Raw genomic sequence first — 17109 nt, 5'->3', positions numbered from 1 at the left:
GCTCCCAAGTAGAAGTAAAAGTTTTGGTAGAAAAGAAGCATTGTAGGTGTTTTAACCTCTGTGTATCTACATTGTCTTTAATCTCATTGGTGGCATTTAAATGAATGGTAGATGTTAGTGGAATTAAAAATGGCACCTGTAGTTTTAAAGCAGTCAACGGAATATATGGGCTACTTTCTATTATAATAAACAGTTAATTTTGTTAAAGATTCGAAGAACTTGGCGTATGCACGTTTTTAGTGCTCTTTACATTTTTTTTTATAATTTAATCAAATTAATTAATTATTAACTGATCTTTACATTAAATATTTACAAATTACAATGTACCTTGTGTTTTATTTATATAGAAGTGTTCTCACATTGAATGGTGATTAAAATAATTATACTTCTAATAAGTTCTTCTTGTAAGTGCTAGTGTATAAATAATGTTGCATACATGGATTTGAAAGTTGCCTAAATATACACACGTAGGTGTAATAAAAAAAAGCATATGATAAAAAATTTATTTAAACTATATCCGGTTTATTGTGTAAATATTTGAAAGTATTTTTTGCAAAACAAGTAGCAAAATGGTTTCATACTACAATCCAATGACTTATTCCCAGAAACATAATCCAACTACTTTGAATTATCCGCCTGCACAACCATGGCAGTGGACGGCAAATTATTCTACGTCAGCAAATCATCAACTACTGAACGAAATGGAATCATCACATAACCATCATCAAGTATACTATAATACACATCATATGTTTCATCCAACTGGTGGTTCTACCGCAGAGTGGCATTCTCCATTATCGACAACTGACAACTTATTACAAAGTACAAATGTGCAACAACTTATTAATGAATCAAATGATGGCACTGTGATAGGCAACAGTGCTAGTTCTTGTCGAAGTACTAATTCTAGTGGTCCGTCTACAGTTGAGCTTGTTGGAATAAATGAATCTAGACGTAATGATCTTCATATCACCGATGGGGTGCCATCTCCCACTTTAGTAACATCGGGGAGTAATGCAACCAGTCCCGATGTTTCCTTATCAACGAATTCAGTTCAAAATTCTTCAAATAATACTGTAACTGGTATAGTAAATTCCGCTTATAATAACCATACATCTCCTGTAAAGACACAGTATTACGAATGGATGAAAAAACCTTCGTATCCCACTCAACCGGCTCCTGGTGAGTATTTGACTCATAAAAATACATTTCATTTGAAATAACCTATGACCAATACATGCAATCTAATTAATTTATTGTGGAATTCATTTATAACAAATTTATATATTTAGCTTATCAATCACATTTTGCTATTGTTGCCGGAGCAAAGGTTTATTATTTCCCAATATTTTTGTTGTATACTCTCACAACATGTTGCTACAGGGTATAAAAGTTTAGTTCAGCTAATGGTTGTTTGTATCACCAAAAATTTGTACTGTTTGTCCGTTCGTCCGCCTTTGAAAGCTGCAACCCGAATAAAAATTAAAATATCTTGATACACGTATTTCTTGGTACTAGAATTTTGCTATTACAGACGAGAGGATTCGGAAGTTTGCCAATCCCACATATTAAGGCACAAAACAGTAATTTGATACAAAAAAACGTATGTATTCCCGCTTCTAGTAGGTTTAATGTTAACATTATACACTATAGCAATTCCTAAAAGTTTGAAATATTTCCAGATGTCGCTTAATAATAAATATGAATAACGAAAATTTCCCATGTGGCTGCATTTTAAACTGCAAAAATCCTCTTTTCTTTTTCAAAGATTTAGGTAGATGACATCTTTCCCTATAAATAATTAATGTACCTACATGTACCATATTATTATTAGTGTTTCGAATATACATACCATAGAATAAAGCACAGTAATGAAACCGTTGGTCTATGATAAGATACAAAATATGATAGGAATGCAATCACTACTTTGCTTAATAGTAAATGTTTAATTCATGTGCAAGATTTTTTGTTTTAAATATTTCGTGACATTAAAATCTTACGAATTGCAGAAGAATAAATAGTGTGGCATCCAAATTTTTCATACTCCTTCCTTATTAAGCAGTTATTGTTTTAATTTATATCCCCTTTAAATTTCTCTTATAATATTTATTTTATGAATTTAAAGGTTATTTCGGCACAGCGATTTTTAAATACTGTTTTTATTCGAAACTTACAACTTCTTCATTAATTCAATTAATTGTACCTATAATTTATATCCATAACATAATAAGTAAATTAGAGAGTCCGTTAATGCACACTTCCTTTAATATTCAGAACTTTTACTATAATTTCAATGACTCAAAATACTGAATATGATACTAAAATTACGCGATCACTATGTTACTGCTTTATACATAAGTAAATTCTTTGACAAAAGGTTTTCACACACAGATGGCACAGCAGAGATATGGCGAATAAAAAACATCTTATTTGTTGACATTAAGCGCAATCTTTATAATACAAGTATTACATTTGAAAACATGTTCGCTATGAATTTTGTAGGTGAGATAGTTAGATTTCACGTAATAAGTTCCAGTACTCAAAACTTAGACTAAGTTTCCGAAAGATTGAGTTTAAATTGACAACTGAAATAGCATATTTGTTCATTGTGGATAAGGGTTTTACTATTCTAACTGAAACGGTAATATCTGTGAGCCTATAGATTTATTGTCTTACTGCTTGGCTCGGCTCTTATGCTAAGAAGATCTTAAGCTTTGACTTTATTGTGAATATGAAGATTAAAATTAGTCTTAATAAGTTTTAACTGTAGATGTCTCTCCATACTTCGATATCTTGTACCGCATTACAGTTCTGTAACAAGATTTTTGGGTTTTGTTTCCCTAACAACATTTTGTAGACGTACAATACTAAGCTCCTCGAACGACAGGTTTTATCAGAATTTTCCTAAGTTATTGCTCACACGGATGAACGTACAAACCTCAACCTGGCCATATATTTATGTAATATATAAATATGTAACTAGTAATATATTCGAAAAGTTGTAGGTGTTACAAAAAACATTTATCGACTAGACAGATGGCGGCTTTAAATCCTATTAACTGCATTAATTAGAATTAATTCAGGAGTTACTACAGCTAACTCCGTTGTTAAATGCAAACACAACTCTCAAAATTGTAGAGGGTTAGTGGCATTTTCATTGGCAACATTGTAAAAAATTGACAACTTTAGTCCATAGTTAATGTAAAATAAACACTGACATTAGTTGAAATTGTAAAAAAGAAAAGAAATAAAAATTAGGTAACTTTACTAATTAGTGTAGTTACCTTAAATCAAAATTATTATATTTATTTTAATTTAAGATTGCGTTAAGAACGAAGCGAAGAAATACTTTCCACGATGAAATAGAGCTGTTTAAAATTTCTTAAAATCTCAATCAGATGTTTACTAACTCACTTTGCTGCTGTCTTTCACCTATAAAATTTGGATATTAAAGTGCGTAGTAAATCGAGATTAATTCTGCCGTCTGTAAAGGCTATTTGGTGAACAAAATCATAGGTGTTGGTAAATGCTTGTAGTTGTCAGCTATAAAAATGCAAGTTACTTTCGCAAAGAGCGAAACAGAAACGGAAAACTAGTAGAAATTAGCAAAACAAAAAAGAAACAAAGTGTTGAAAAAAATCAATAGAAAACTATTAAAAAGAAGAAAACCAAATGCGTCAGACACAAAAGTTATTACCCTTTAATATACATGTTTCAAGAGTATAAAAATTAAGAATTCAGGACAATTCACAGGACTCGACTTCTGCATTATTTCTGAAGTTTCGCATCAGTTGTTAATGCTTTTTAAAGGGTCGAAGCTATCAAACAATAAAGACTTATTAGGTATTTATATATAGAGCTTCTACGACCTTTTTGGTATTTAAATGCAAAACTAATCGATATACACATGATATTGAGTTATATACATATGCCAAAATGGTATATCTTCTTCCTTTTTGCTGCTTGGCGCCAGTTGGAGATTCCAAGCCAGGTCCTTCTCCACCAGGCATTTAATTCGCTAAACTATGCCAATGTCGTCGAATATCTCATACAGCTCATCGTTCGATCTGATGCGATATTTCCCGTTGCCAATGCACAAAGGACCATAAATCTTCCGCACAATCTTTCTCTCGAAAACTTGTAACGTCGACTTCTCAGATGTTGTTATCGTCCATACCTCTGCACCATATAGCGGTACAGGAATAACGTGTGACTTATAGAGTTTGGTTTTTGTTCGTCGAGAGAGGACTTTACTTCTCAATTGCCTACTTAGTCCGAAGTAGCACCTGTGGGCAAGTGATATTCAGCGTTGGTTTTCGAGGCTAACGTTGTTGTTGGTGTTGGTTCGAAGATAGATGGAATTATCTACGACTTCGAAGTTATGACTGCTAACAGTGATGTGAGTGCCTAGTCGCGTGTGCGACGCTGTTTGTTTGATGACAGGAGATATTTCGCCTTGCCCTCGTTCACTACCAGAACTATTTGCTTCGCTTTCTTATCCATTCTGGAGAAAGCAGAACTAACGGCGCGGTTGTTGAGACCAATAAAATCAATATCATAGGCATATGCCAGCGGTTGTACACTCTGTGCAGCTCCAATTATTTTCTCCAAGAGTAGATTGAAAAAGTCGCACGAAAAGGAGTCGCCTGGTCTGAAACCTGGTTTGGTAACGAACGACTCGAAGAGGTTCTTCCCTATCCTGACGGAGCTTTTGGTATTGCTCAACGTTAGTTTACACAGCCGTATTAGTTTTGCAGGGATACCTAATTTGGACATCGCGGCATAAAGGCAGCTCTTTTCGTGTTGTCAAGAGCAGGTTTGAAATCTTTTCCAAGATTTGAGGCATGGTGAATACCTGGTCAGTTGTGGATTTTCCAAGCCACACTTCAAACTTTCACACATCTCGATAGAACCTAATGTGCTTTAACTATTCAACAATTTAAAATAGAAAGTATAATTAGGAAAAGAGAATGAACCGATATACATATAGCTTATTATAGATTAAGTAAAAATATTAGATTTATAATGTTTATTTTTAAATATGTGTAATACTTAAAATAATTTAAGATGACATATTTTCTTAAAGATAATGTTGTTTAGCCTTGATAATGAACCAAATTGGTGCATACTTCGGCGTTGTCTTATACTCTTACTGTAGCAATTTGAGACTCTCTTACTTTTTCTCATGCCCAATATATTACATTGCGCTTTTTCATTGAGCTTATATGGCATTTATACCACTTTTATGATAAATATGTGATTTGTATTAGTAAGATTGACTTTTAGGCTAAACGTATTAAGCCCTTAAACGTTTCGGCCATTGATCAGTAACATATCGCACAGTTACTGCTGGTATTGACGACTCTGTTTGCTCAGGTGCATACGATTATAGGCTATTAGTTATATGGGGTCTAGTTTTCACTCGATTTTATGAATTTTAGGCACGAGGATGCACGGTTATTAGAAAACACGCTCCCTCAATTTCATTAAGATAACTCACATATTTGCCGATAGAAGCGGTATAAAATTAACGGGAAGTTCGAAAATCATTCATTAGCTTTATGGGGCCAGATTGCTCAAATTATCGCGAACAGGAGCTCCTCAGGGGGTGTATTTTTACCTCTCCTGTGGTCACTCGTAGCAAATCAGCTCCTGAGTAAATTTTAAGAAAATGCACCCAAACTGATAGCCTATGGAGATACATCGCAATAGCGTTATGAATAATCATACACCAATGGATAACATCGGTTAACCTAGAGCCAAATGCTGATAAAACAGATACGGTACTTTTACAATGAGGTAAAAGATCCTGCCTTGAAAAACCCCGAGGATCAATGGGGATGAGTCAACCACTACTACCAGTTATTTTGGATAGAAAACTGACGTGGAATCTCAATGTGGAAGAAAGGCCAGTGGTGCCTTCTGTGCATGTAAGAAAATGTTGCGGTCAACGTATAGGCCCCACAAGTTCTTATGCACTGGTGTTAGACAAGAGTAGTCAAGCCAATCTTACTTTACGGTGCTTTGGTATGGTACACCGATTTTATTAAAATCTCATACAGGAAATCGTCGGAGCGAATACTACGGCTCGTTGCTCTTTGCATAACAAGAAGAGGAATTAGATATCAAGTTTCTACTAAACTTCCCAAAAACCGTTGACGTCCTGAGCGACGTAAACTTCAGCTCGTGTTAATAAAAAACTTCCATCTGGCGTTACAAAGGACTTATAGGCGATAAAGTCAATATATCCTAACCTTACTTAACCTCTATGGGGCTAAAAGAATTATTGATCCGATTCAACCCATTACAGCATACTTTTATCAGAAGGCGACTCTTTCCGAATTGCAATAATATAACTCACAGAGTGTCCGATAAATTAGTAACAGGCATAGTTTTGTCCGAATATTTTAAAATTGTGTTGTATGAGAAGTAGGCGTCGTTTGATTGCACCTATTGTTCGAGATATGTGATTTCACCTCAATGTGGCCGGTACCACGCCCATTTTTAATTATTGATTTATCGCACTTTTAGTAGTATTTAACAAACATGTTATATGGCGCGAGCTTATAATCCGGTTTCATCTATTTTCACAGGGTAGGTAGGTCAGCCGAAAGGATATGCCTCCAATGAATTTGGTGAATATAGCTTGAATAGCTTATGAGATATGTACATTAAACTTATTAAAGAGTGGGGCCACGACAAATTTAAAAAATATTTCAATCATAAACTCGTTGTATTTAATAACAGCGTTGTACCTTATTATGTAGTTTAGTTATGGCACTTTATTGGTTTTCGATTAAGATCGTCTTGTGGGCGAAACAGTTTTCCGATTAAGCCTGTCTACGAACTCGTCCTTACATTTTGACCAGGACCCTAGTACCAAGTTGCATTAAAATATCTAAATTTTACTCAAGTTATAGTTTGCATGTAAGGATAGACGGAAGGACAGACAGGATTTCAACTCGTCTCATTATCCTATTAATTTATAGCTATATACATATATAACCCTATATCAACTCGTTTACTTTTAGATGATACAAACAATCGTTAGAAGAACAAAACTATGTAGCAAAATTTAGCAAGAGTATAAAAATAGAAAAATATAAGAACTCTTCTTCTTCTTAATTGGCGGAGATACCGCTTACGCGATTATAGCAGAGTTAAAAACAGCGCGCCAGTCGTTTCTTCCTTTCGCTACGTGGCGCCAATTTGATATTCCAAGCGAAGCCAGGTCCTTCTCTACTTGGTCCTTCCAACGGAGTGGAGGTCTTTCTCTTCCTCTGCTTCTCCTGGCGGGTACTGCGTCGAATACTTTCAGAGCTGGAGTGTTTTCGTCCATCCGGACAACATGACCTAGCCAGCGTAGCCGCAGTCTTTTAATTCGCTGAACTATGCCAATGTCGTCGTATATCTCGTACAGCTCATCGTTCCATCGAATGCGATATGCGCCATGGCCAACGCGCAAAGGACCATAAATCTTTGGCAGAACTTTTCTCTCGAAAACTCGCAACGTCGACTCTTCCGTTGTTGACATCGTCCAAGCCTCTGCACCATATAGCAAGACGTGAGTTATGAGTGACTTATAGAGTTTTGCTTTTGTTTGTCGAGAGAGGACTTTGCTTCTCAATTGCCTACTCAGTCCGAAGTAGCACCTATTGGCAAGAGCTGGACCCTCTTATTGAAGATGGTACCTTCTCTATTGAGTTCGGCAGCTCGAACTATTTTCTTCAGAAGCAGGTTGAAAAAGTCGCACGATAGGGAATCGCCTTGTCTGAAACCTCGTTTGGTATCGAACGGCTCGGAGAGGTCCTTCCCGATTCTGACGTATTCGTATTAGTTTTGCGGGGATACCAAATTCAGACATCGCGGCATAAAGGCAGCTCCTTTTCGTGCTGTCGAAAGCAGCTTCGAAATCGACGAAGAGGTGGTGTGTGTCGATTCTCCTTTCACGGGTCCTTTCCAAAGGGTCGATTGTTGATTTGCCAGGTCTAAAGCCACACTGATAAGGTTCAATCAGTTTGTTGACGGTGGGCTTTAATACGCTCGATAGATCCTTATACGCGATGTTTAGGAGACTTATATCACGGTAGTTGGCGCAGATTGTGGGATCCCTCTTTTTGTGGATTGGGCAGTGCACACTTAAATTCCAATCGTTATGCTTTCGTACGACCATATTTTACAAAGAAGCTGAAGCATGCTCCTTATCAGTTTTTCGCCGCCGTGTTTGAATAGCTTGGCCGGCAATCCATCGGCTCTGCCGCTTTGTTGTTCTTCAGGCGGGTAATTGCTATTCGAACTTCCTCATGGTCGGGCAATGGAACGTCTGCTCCATCGTCATGGATTGGGGAGTCGGGTTCGCCTTCTCCTGGTGTTGTGCGTTCACTGCCATTCAGCAGGCTGGAGAAGTGTTCCCTCCATAATTTAAGTATGCTCTGGGCATCGGTCACTAGATCACCTTTGGGGGTTCTACATGAGTATGCTCCGGCCTTGAAACCTTCTGTAAGCCGCCGCATTTTTTCGGAGAATTTTCGAGCATTACCCCTGTCGGCCAGTTTATCAAGATTTTCGTACTCACGCATTTCAGCCTCTTTCTTTTTCTGTCTGCAAATTCGTCTCGCTTCCCTTTCAACTCTCGGTATCTATCCCATCCCGCACGTGTTGTGATCGTTCGTAACGTTGCGAGGTAGGCAGCCTGTTTTCACTCCGCTGCGACACGGCACTCCTCGTCGTACCAGTTGTTCTTTTGCATTTTCCGAAAACCAATGGTTTCGGTTGCAGCTGTACGTAAGGAGTTTGAAATTCCGTCGCACAGTTTCCTTGTACCGAGTTGTTGACGAGCGCTCTCAGAGAGCTGGAGTGCCAGCCGAGTAGAAAATCGTTCTGCTGTCTGTTGTGATTGCAGCTTCTCGACGTCGAACCTCAGAGGCGTGTGCGAATCTTGGCTGCAACAAGATAGTGGTCAGAGTCGATGTTAGGACCTCGGAGCGCACGCACATCTAAAACTCTGGATACGTGTCTTCCGTCTATCACAACATGATCGATCTGGTTGGTAGTTTTTCGATATGAAGACAGCCAGGTAGCTTGATGAATCTTCTTATGCTGGAATCTAGTACTACAGATAACCATATTTCGGGCCCCGGCGAAGTCGATCAACCTCAACAAATTTGGGGATGTTTCCTCGTGGAGGATGAATTTACCGACCGTAGTGCCAAAGATACCTTCTTTGCCCACCCTGGCGTTAAAGTCGCCAACCACGATTTTGACATCGTCATAAGTGCGCTCCAAGCACTCATAAAAGGCATCTTTGGTCACATCGTCCTTCTCTTCCGTCGGGGCGTGGGCGCAAATCCGCGATGTGTTGAAGAACCTCGCTTTGATGCGGATTGTGGCTAGACGTTCATTCACCGCAGTCGATGATAGTACTCGGCGACGGAGTCTCTCTCCCACCACGAATCCCTAACCAAATATGCGCTCCTTTATATGTCCACTGTAGTAAATGACACAAGGACGTACTCGTCTCTGTACTTGTCCCGTCCATCGCATTTCTTGGAAGGCGGTGATGTCAGCCTTTATTTTTATGAGGACATCAACGAGCTGGGCAGCGACACCTTCCCGATCAAGGGACCGGAATGTCCGCATGCCCTCAATTCGTGGACCCTATTTCGTTTGCTATGGTCGTCACCAAAAAGGGGGTCTCTCATCCGAGGCTGTTGTTGCTTTTTCATTGGAGTGTTTTTTTTACCTGGCGGGTCCCAAACCCAGCGTACAACCCTATGCAGGGGATGTTTCGCCTTCTTTCTTTAGCTCGCCTTCAAACGGATGTTCTTAGGCTACACAGAGGATACTTGGTCAAAGACCGGAAGTAGTGAGCTGCTTGAGCCATATGTAAAAGAATCGTTCCTGGCCACTCGCAAGTGAATGGCGATCAGAGAACTTTCCTCACTTGCGTGAACTTCTACACATAACTCCATCCTTCTATAAGAACACAAATATTTATTTGATTACAAAAATTTAAAATGAAATACTTAAAGAATTTACCAAATGAAAAATTATAAAAATCTGTAACAAGAATGCTCCTAAGTTTGATTTGCAGAAAATCTTATAGCTATTATATAAATTAGTTATTGCTTACGGGGGTCTTTTGCCTGTGCTATCATGACAAATACCAATTTTTTTTTTGTTTTCAGGCGTTATTTGTTTTCATTCATATACCAAACCAGTTGAAATAAAGTTTTAGGGTTGAAACTTTTTGTTCGTTTTACTTGTTTTCATGACTAAACGATATATTCGTCCAGAATTCTCTCGCGCCAGTCGTTTCTTCTTTTCGCTACATGGCGCCAATTGGATATTCCAAGCGAATCCAGGTCCTTCTCTACTTGGTCCTTCCAGCGGAGTGGAGGTCTTCCTCTTCCTCTGCTTCCCCCGGCGGGTACTGCGTCGAATACTTTCAGAGCTGGAGTATTTTCGTCCGTCCGGACAACATGACCTAGCCAGCGTAGCCGCTGTCTTTTAAGTCGCTGAACTATGTCAATGTCGTCGTATAACTCGTACAGCTCATCGTTCCATCGAATGCGATATTCGCCGTGGCCAACGCGCAAAGGACCATAAATCTTTGGCAGAACCTTTCTATCGAAAACTCGTAACGTCGACTCATCGGTTGCTGTCATCGTCCAAGCCTCTGCACCACATAGCAGAACGGGAATAATGAGGGACTTTAAGAGTTTAGGTTTCAGTTCGTAGAGAGAGGACTTGATTCTCAATCGCCTACTTAGTCCGAAGTAGCATCTGTTGGCAAGAGTTTACTGCGTTCGATTTCCATGCTGACATTGTTCGTGGTGTTGATTCTGGTTCTCAGATAGACGAAATTATCTACGACTTTATGACTGTCAACAGTGACGTCCGAGCCAAATCGCTAGAGCGACGACTGTTTCTTTGATGACAGGAGATAGTCCGTTTTGCTCTCACTCACCACCAGACCCACTTTCTTTGCTTCCTTATCCAGTCTGGAGAAAGCAGAACTAAAGGCGCGGGTGTTGAGGCCAATGATGTCAATATAATCGGCATACGCCAGCAGCTGTACACTCCTATAAAAGATTGTACCTGCTCGATTAACACTAGAACTACCACACTTTTGTCGAAGCTATTTCTACCAAAACCAGTCAAAATGACTGGTCTTTAAAAAATACGTAATAGTAAAGTTTATATAATAGTTTATTTATTTGTTACAAGATTGGTTGCTTACAAAAGGAATTTTGTGATGAATATTCTTACATTTCATCACTTAAACAATAATAAGAATGATAAGTATAATAAAGAAAATATGATTCGGTTTAAAAAAATTAAAATAAATTCTCATATTAAATTTAAGTTAATTTTATACATAGTATAAGGTAAATTATTTGGTATATTTATAATTTGTCACATTTCCTACAAACATAGATTTTCTTTTGAGTGCCTTTTCCCTATACAAAATTTTTACAGATATTGCAAATGATGCTAGTTTTATTATTATTACAGTACCCAATTTGACACCATTTGCGTGAACAAGGTAAGGTCTTTGAAGTTGTAGGTACAATAGTTTCTCTTTATTCCATTCCTGGTTTAACATTTTTCTCGGTATTTTCAATGGCAAGTTCATCTGCTAATTGAAAAAGAAAATCTTTTCTGGATATCTTTTCACCTGTTGTTTCTCTATATAAGATCCAGGCATTTATGCCCGCTAAGTCTAAAATATTAAAAAATACTTGGAGTGGTCATCTTCTTGATCCTGATTTTACGCTATATTTCTTTGCCATTTGGTCTGTATTATCTACGCCAAACTTAGTTTTATTATAAAACTCAACTGTTTCAGGTAATAGCTTGTTACTTTTATGAACTCTGACGTATTTATGTTTCGAACTCAACATAAAAACTTTGTTTCGGCTTACTTTTGTAAGGACGCACCCACTTGATTTATACAGTAATGAAGAAAATCGAACCATAGTGTACTTCTTTGTTTTACAAATTTTAGGCATTTCCCTTTTGTTTCCGCGTATAGTGCCAACCAATGTTGTTTTTTTTGGCTAGCAATTTAGATGCCAGCGGTAAGCTTGTGAAAAAGTTGTCGGTTGTTATATTTCTTCCCTTCATAGTGAATGGTTCGATAAGTTGTAGCACAAGAGATTCACTTAGAGGCTGTGATCTTACTCCTGTCTCATCTTTTCCTAAATAAGGAAACCCATTCACAATATACTTAGTTTGAACATCAGATGCTAGCCAAAATTTTATCCCAAACTTGTCGGGTTTATTCGGCAAATATTGGGTGAATCTGCATCTGGCTTTTGTTGACAAGAGTTGTTCGTCTATTGTAATATTTTGTCCTGGTTTGTAGCATTGCATACAATTTTTGATGAATCTATCCCATACTGCTGATACTAAAGCAAATTTATCGTTTTGAAGACGTTGACTTCTCTCACTTTTTTATCAAAGCGAATAAACCTCAATATTTCCGTAAAACCATTTCTACTCATGGTGTTTGCAAAGAGGTTTGGTCCCCATTAATCGTTCCATAGATATGAAACTTTTAAATTTTTTGTTTCATATGCTCCCCGTCCATATGAAACTCCAATGAAAGCTTTCAATTTTGTTGCTGGTAGGTTCCATTTTTTACCCAAAACTCGAGATGCTTCTAATTCCGTGCAAGATCTTATATGTTCAAGCATACGATCGCCGATTACTAAAAAAATGCGCTACTTACTTGACCTTTCATAATATTTTTTTTTGCTTATCCTGTTTGACCGGATACTTCTTTGAAGATATTATGAAGTGCTAATCTTCCAGGATAAGACCCTTCTTGTATTTTTTCCCAATAAGTTCCGTCCGCAGCAATTTCGTTTTGATTATCTTGTCGTATGCTTTCATTTTCATCTTCAGAACTAGAACGCACTTGCATACATCTTCTTTTACGAGAATTCAAAATATTCACTGTCACTTTCTGAGGAAAAGGAAAAGTTTCAAAACCTCATTGTCACTATTTTCACTCTCAAAAATTTCTTCTTGGGTACCGCATACTTCATTTTAAATTTCTAGATCACAGTCATAGAGTTCAACATCTTCAATATCAAAGAATTCCGTTGCTATATCGTTCAGATTTTCCAAAATTTCAGATATTTTCAAACGTTTTGTCATTTAGGGCTTATAAAACTAAAATCACAAATAATGCTTACATAAAGATTATATATGTAATAATTTTCCTCACCTTATACTAATTAAAAACAAGAAAAAACGTTAACTTCGGCTGCACCGAAGCTAAAATACCCTTCACAGGTGCATTTCTTTTAGTAACTATGTGTTCAGTTTGTATGGAAGCTATATGCTATAGTAATCCGATCTGAACCATTTCTTCGGAGATTACATCGTTGCCTTAGAAAATAATCTGTACCAATTTAGTGAAGATACATACATTGTCAAATGTGAAAGTTTTCCATACAAGAACTTGATTCCGATCGTTCAGTTTGTATGGTAGCTATATGCTATAGTTAACCGATCTGAAAAATTTTTTCGGAGATTACATTGTTGCCTTAGAAAATAATCTGTACCAAATTTAGTGAAGATACATTATCAAATGTGAAAGTTTTCCTTACAAGAACTTGATTCCGATCGTTCAAATTGTATGGTGGCTATATGCTATAGTTAACCGATCTGAACAATTTATTCAGAGATTACATTGTTGCCTTAGAAAATAATCTGTACCAAATTTGGTGAAGATACATTGTCAAATGTGAAAGTTTTCCGTACAAGAACTAGATTCCGATCGTTCAGTTTATATGGCAGTATATGTTATAGTGGTCCGATATCAGCCGTTCCGACAAACGAGTAGCTTCTTGAAGAGAAAATGACATTTGCAAAATTTCAAAAGGATATCTTAAAAACTGAGGGACTAGTTCGTATATATACAGACGGACGGACGGACAGACAGACCGACGGACATGGTTAAATCGACTCAGCTCAACATACTGATCATTTATATATATACTTTATAGGGTCTCCGACGATTCTTTCTGGGTGTTACAAACATCGTGACAAACTTAATATACCCTGTTTAGGGTATAAAAATGCCGTTTATTATAAATTATAAGAACATATAACTATTCTATTATCATAAAACATTCAATGTCTCCACATCTAAATCAACGACTAAATATGTATATTTTCGAAAATGTTGGCATGAATGCATTAGGTTTTGCATTAGAATTACGACCGATCAAGGTTTTTCCTGATAATTATCATAACCATACTGAATGACACAAAATTCTAAGAAGTTCTAAAAAGTTCGAAGAGACACTTTGTAGTTATGCAAAACGAGCAATCTTGTTGATTCGTGATCGGTAAGCAAATCGCAGCATGATTTTACATTTCAACTGGAAGCAGTCATTTTGACTGGTGCTGGTATAAGTACTCATGATACGAAATTATTTTGTATTCGTTGAATAAGAGAAAAAATCTATTTATAATACTATTTCTTAAGTTATCGCTGGAAAAGTCGGAAATTGTTGAGAGAAAAAAAATGTAACATGAAAGTGAAATTTTAAAACAAAACTACCACACCAGTCAAAATGACGTCGATTCTCCTTTCACGGGTTCTTTCCAAAGGGTCGATTGTTGATTTGCCAGGTCTAAAGCCACACTGATAAGGTTCAATCAGTTTGTTGACGGTGGGCTTTAATACGCTCGATAGATCCTTATACGCGATGTTTAGGAGACTTATATCACGGTAGTTGGCGCAGATTGTGGGATCCCTCTTTTTGTGGATTGGGCAGTGCACACTTAAATTCCAATCGTTATGCTTTCGTACGACCATATTTTACAAAGAAGCTGAAGCATGCTCCTTATCAGTTTTTCGCCGCCGTGTTTGAATAGCTTGGCCGGCAATCCATCGGCCCTGCCGCTTTGTTGTTTTTCAGACTGGTAACTGCTATTCCAACTTCTTCATGGTCGGGCAATGGAACGTCTGCTCCATCGTCATCGATTGGGGAACCGGGATCGCCTTCCTCTGGCGTTGTACGTTCACTGCCATTCAGCTGGCTGGAGAAGTGTTCCCTCCATAATCTAAGTACGCTCTGGGCATCGGTGACTAGATCACCTTTGGGGGTTCTACAAGAATATGTTCCGGTCTTGAAACCTTCTGTAAGCCGCCGCATTTTTTCGTAGAATTTTCGTGCATTACCCCAGCTTATCAAGCTCTTCATACTCACGCATTTCAGCCTCTTTCTGTTTCTGTCCGCAAATACGTCTCGCTTCCCTTTTCAAACTCTCGGTATCTATCCCATCCCGCACGTGTTGTGGTCGATCGTAATGTTGCGAGGTAGGAAGTCTGTTTTCTCTCCGCTGCGAGACGGCACTTCTCGTCGTACCAGCTGTTCGTTTGCATTTGTGATTGCAGGTGCTCGACGTCGAACCTTCCTTGTATTTGTTGACGTTCGTTCTTTGCTCCTCATAGGCGTGTGCGAATCTTGGCTGCAACAAGGTAGTGGTTCGAGTCGAAGTTAGACCTCGGAGCGTACGCACGTCTAGAACACTGGAAACGTGTCTTCCGTCAATCACAGCATGATCGATCTGGTTGCTGGTATATCGATCCGGAGACAGTCAGGTAGCTTGATAAATTTTTCTACGCTGGAATCTAGTACTACAGATAACCATATTTTGCTCTTAGAAGACATCTTTGGTCACATCGTCCTTCTCTTCCGTCGGGACGTGGGCGCAAATCAGTGATATGTTGAAGAACCTCGCTTTGATGCGGATTGTGGCTAGATGTTCATCCACCGAAGTGAATGATAGTAGTCTGTCATTGGGGGCGCTTTTTACCCTGTGAAGGGGGTGTTTCGCCTTCTCACTTTAGCTCGCCTTCAAACGGATGTTTTTAGGCTACCCACAGGATACTTGGTCAAAGACCGGAAATCGTGAGCTGTTTGAGCCATATGTAAAATAATCGTTTCTGAGCATTCCCAACGCCTTCATGATCAGAAAGAAAGGCAACGGACATCAAGTTTTCGCTAATAGTAACAGATTGGCTTTCATATTCGGTCCACAGATTGATTATGTTCCGCAGCCGTCCGTCCAAATCGGTGCCATGAAATGGGCCGATGAACCGAATGGTATGTGCTGTGCTTCTGGAAAAGTCAATCTCCTCCATATGCAAGAGCGGCCACATGCAATCTAAAATTTATTGACAAATAATCACATATGTACGTTCTATGCATTTTTTTAAAAACATAAGTACCTAGGTACAATAACCATTTCAAAATACGTCGACTGGCGCAAAGGAAAAAAAGGAAAACAATTTTATGCCTACTTTTAAAATCGCAGATCAGATAGCGTTACGGTCAAACATAGATACAATGCTTTAATTAACGAACTACAAGCCGCACTGAATAGCAACAATATATTCATAAGAAGTTTTAAACAAAATTTAGATCGCAACTCTTCGGATAATTAAAAGTAAATTTTTCACTCCCACCGGCCATTACAAACACCACACCCGGGTAGATATAATGCTCCAGCTATAAACGAGGTAGCTTTCCTCTTGGATGAGGAAGAAAAAGGCCCAGAGATATAATGCTGCATGGTAGAGACGGCCCACTCAAAGGGGTATCTGAGTTACACCGATCATATGATCCTCTACAGCAGGGGTTCCCAAACTTATTTTGTCTACCGCCCACTTTGAGAATAAATATTTTTTTAGCGCCCCCATTTTTTCACTTATTTAAAAACCACTATAACTTCAAATTCATTATTCTAGCCTATATATGTATATTAACGGAGAATTCTAAACGAAACTTTTACTATAACCAGCAACTTGAAACCTAAGCGCAGTAGGTAACATACAACGGCGCTTAGGTCTCAAGTTAACTCTTACGGGCTCCACCTGCCAATAAAAATGATTATTGAAACGCAACTTTATAGTATTAAAACAGAGAATATTTTATTAAAAATAAAACTAAAATAATCCATCCATATATAAAAACTAATGTGAAGGATGAATCTGATGCTGTTTAATAATTTTGTTAATATCAGGTTCCAATTTACTCAAGAACAGTCGCAAGTCGCCACGTTCGGTAACAAGCAAATGAT

General features: G+C 37.9%; 1 protein-coding gene across 1 annotated transcript in view; it reads left to right on the top strand.

The window, feature by feature from the left end:
- Positions 1-41: 41 nt before the first annotated feature.
- The window catches only part of LOC126765272 (homeotic protein caudal), a 124865-nt gene continuing 107797 nt past the window's right edge, over positions 42-17109 (top strand). The window contains exon 1 of the mRNA XM_050482981.1: positions 42-1182. Within this exon, the coding sequence (XP_050338938.1) occupies positions 570-1182 (613 nt within the window). The 5' untranslated portion in view covers positions 42-569. The remainder of the gene's footprint in view (positions 1183-17109) is intronic.

Source organism: Bactrocera neohumeralis, unplaced genomic scaffold, assembly GCF_024586455.1.
Source record: "Bactrocera neohumeralis isolate Rockhampton unplaced genomic scaffold, APGP_CSIRO_Bneo_wtdbg2-racon-allhic-juicebox.fasta_v2 cluster10, whole genome shotgun sequence".
Classification (NCBI taxonomy): domain Eukaryota; kingdom Metazoa; phylum Arthropoda; class Insecta; order Diptera; family Tephritidae; genus Bactrocera; species Bactrocera neohumeralis.
This window is presented reverse-complemented; position numbering and strand designations above follow the sequence as displayed.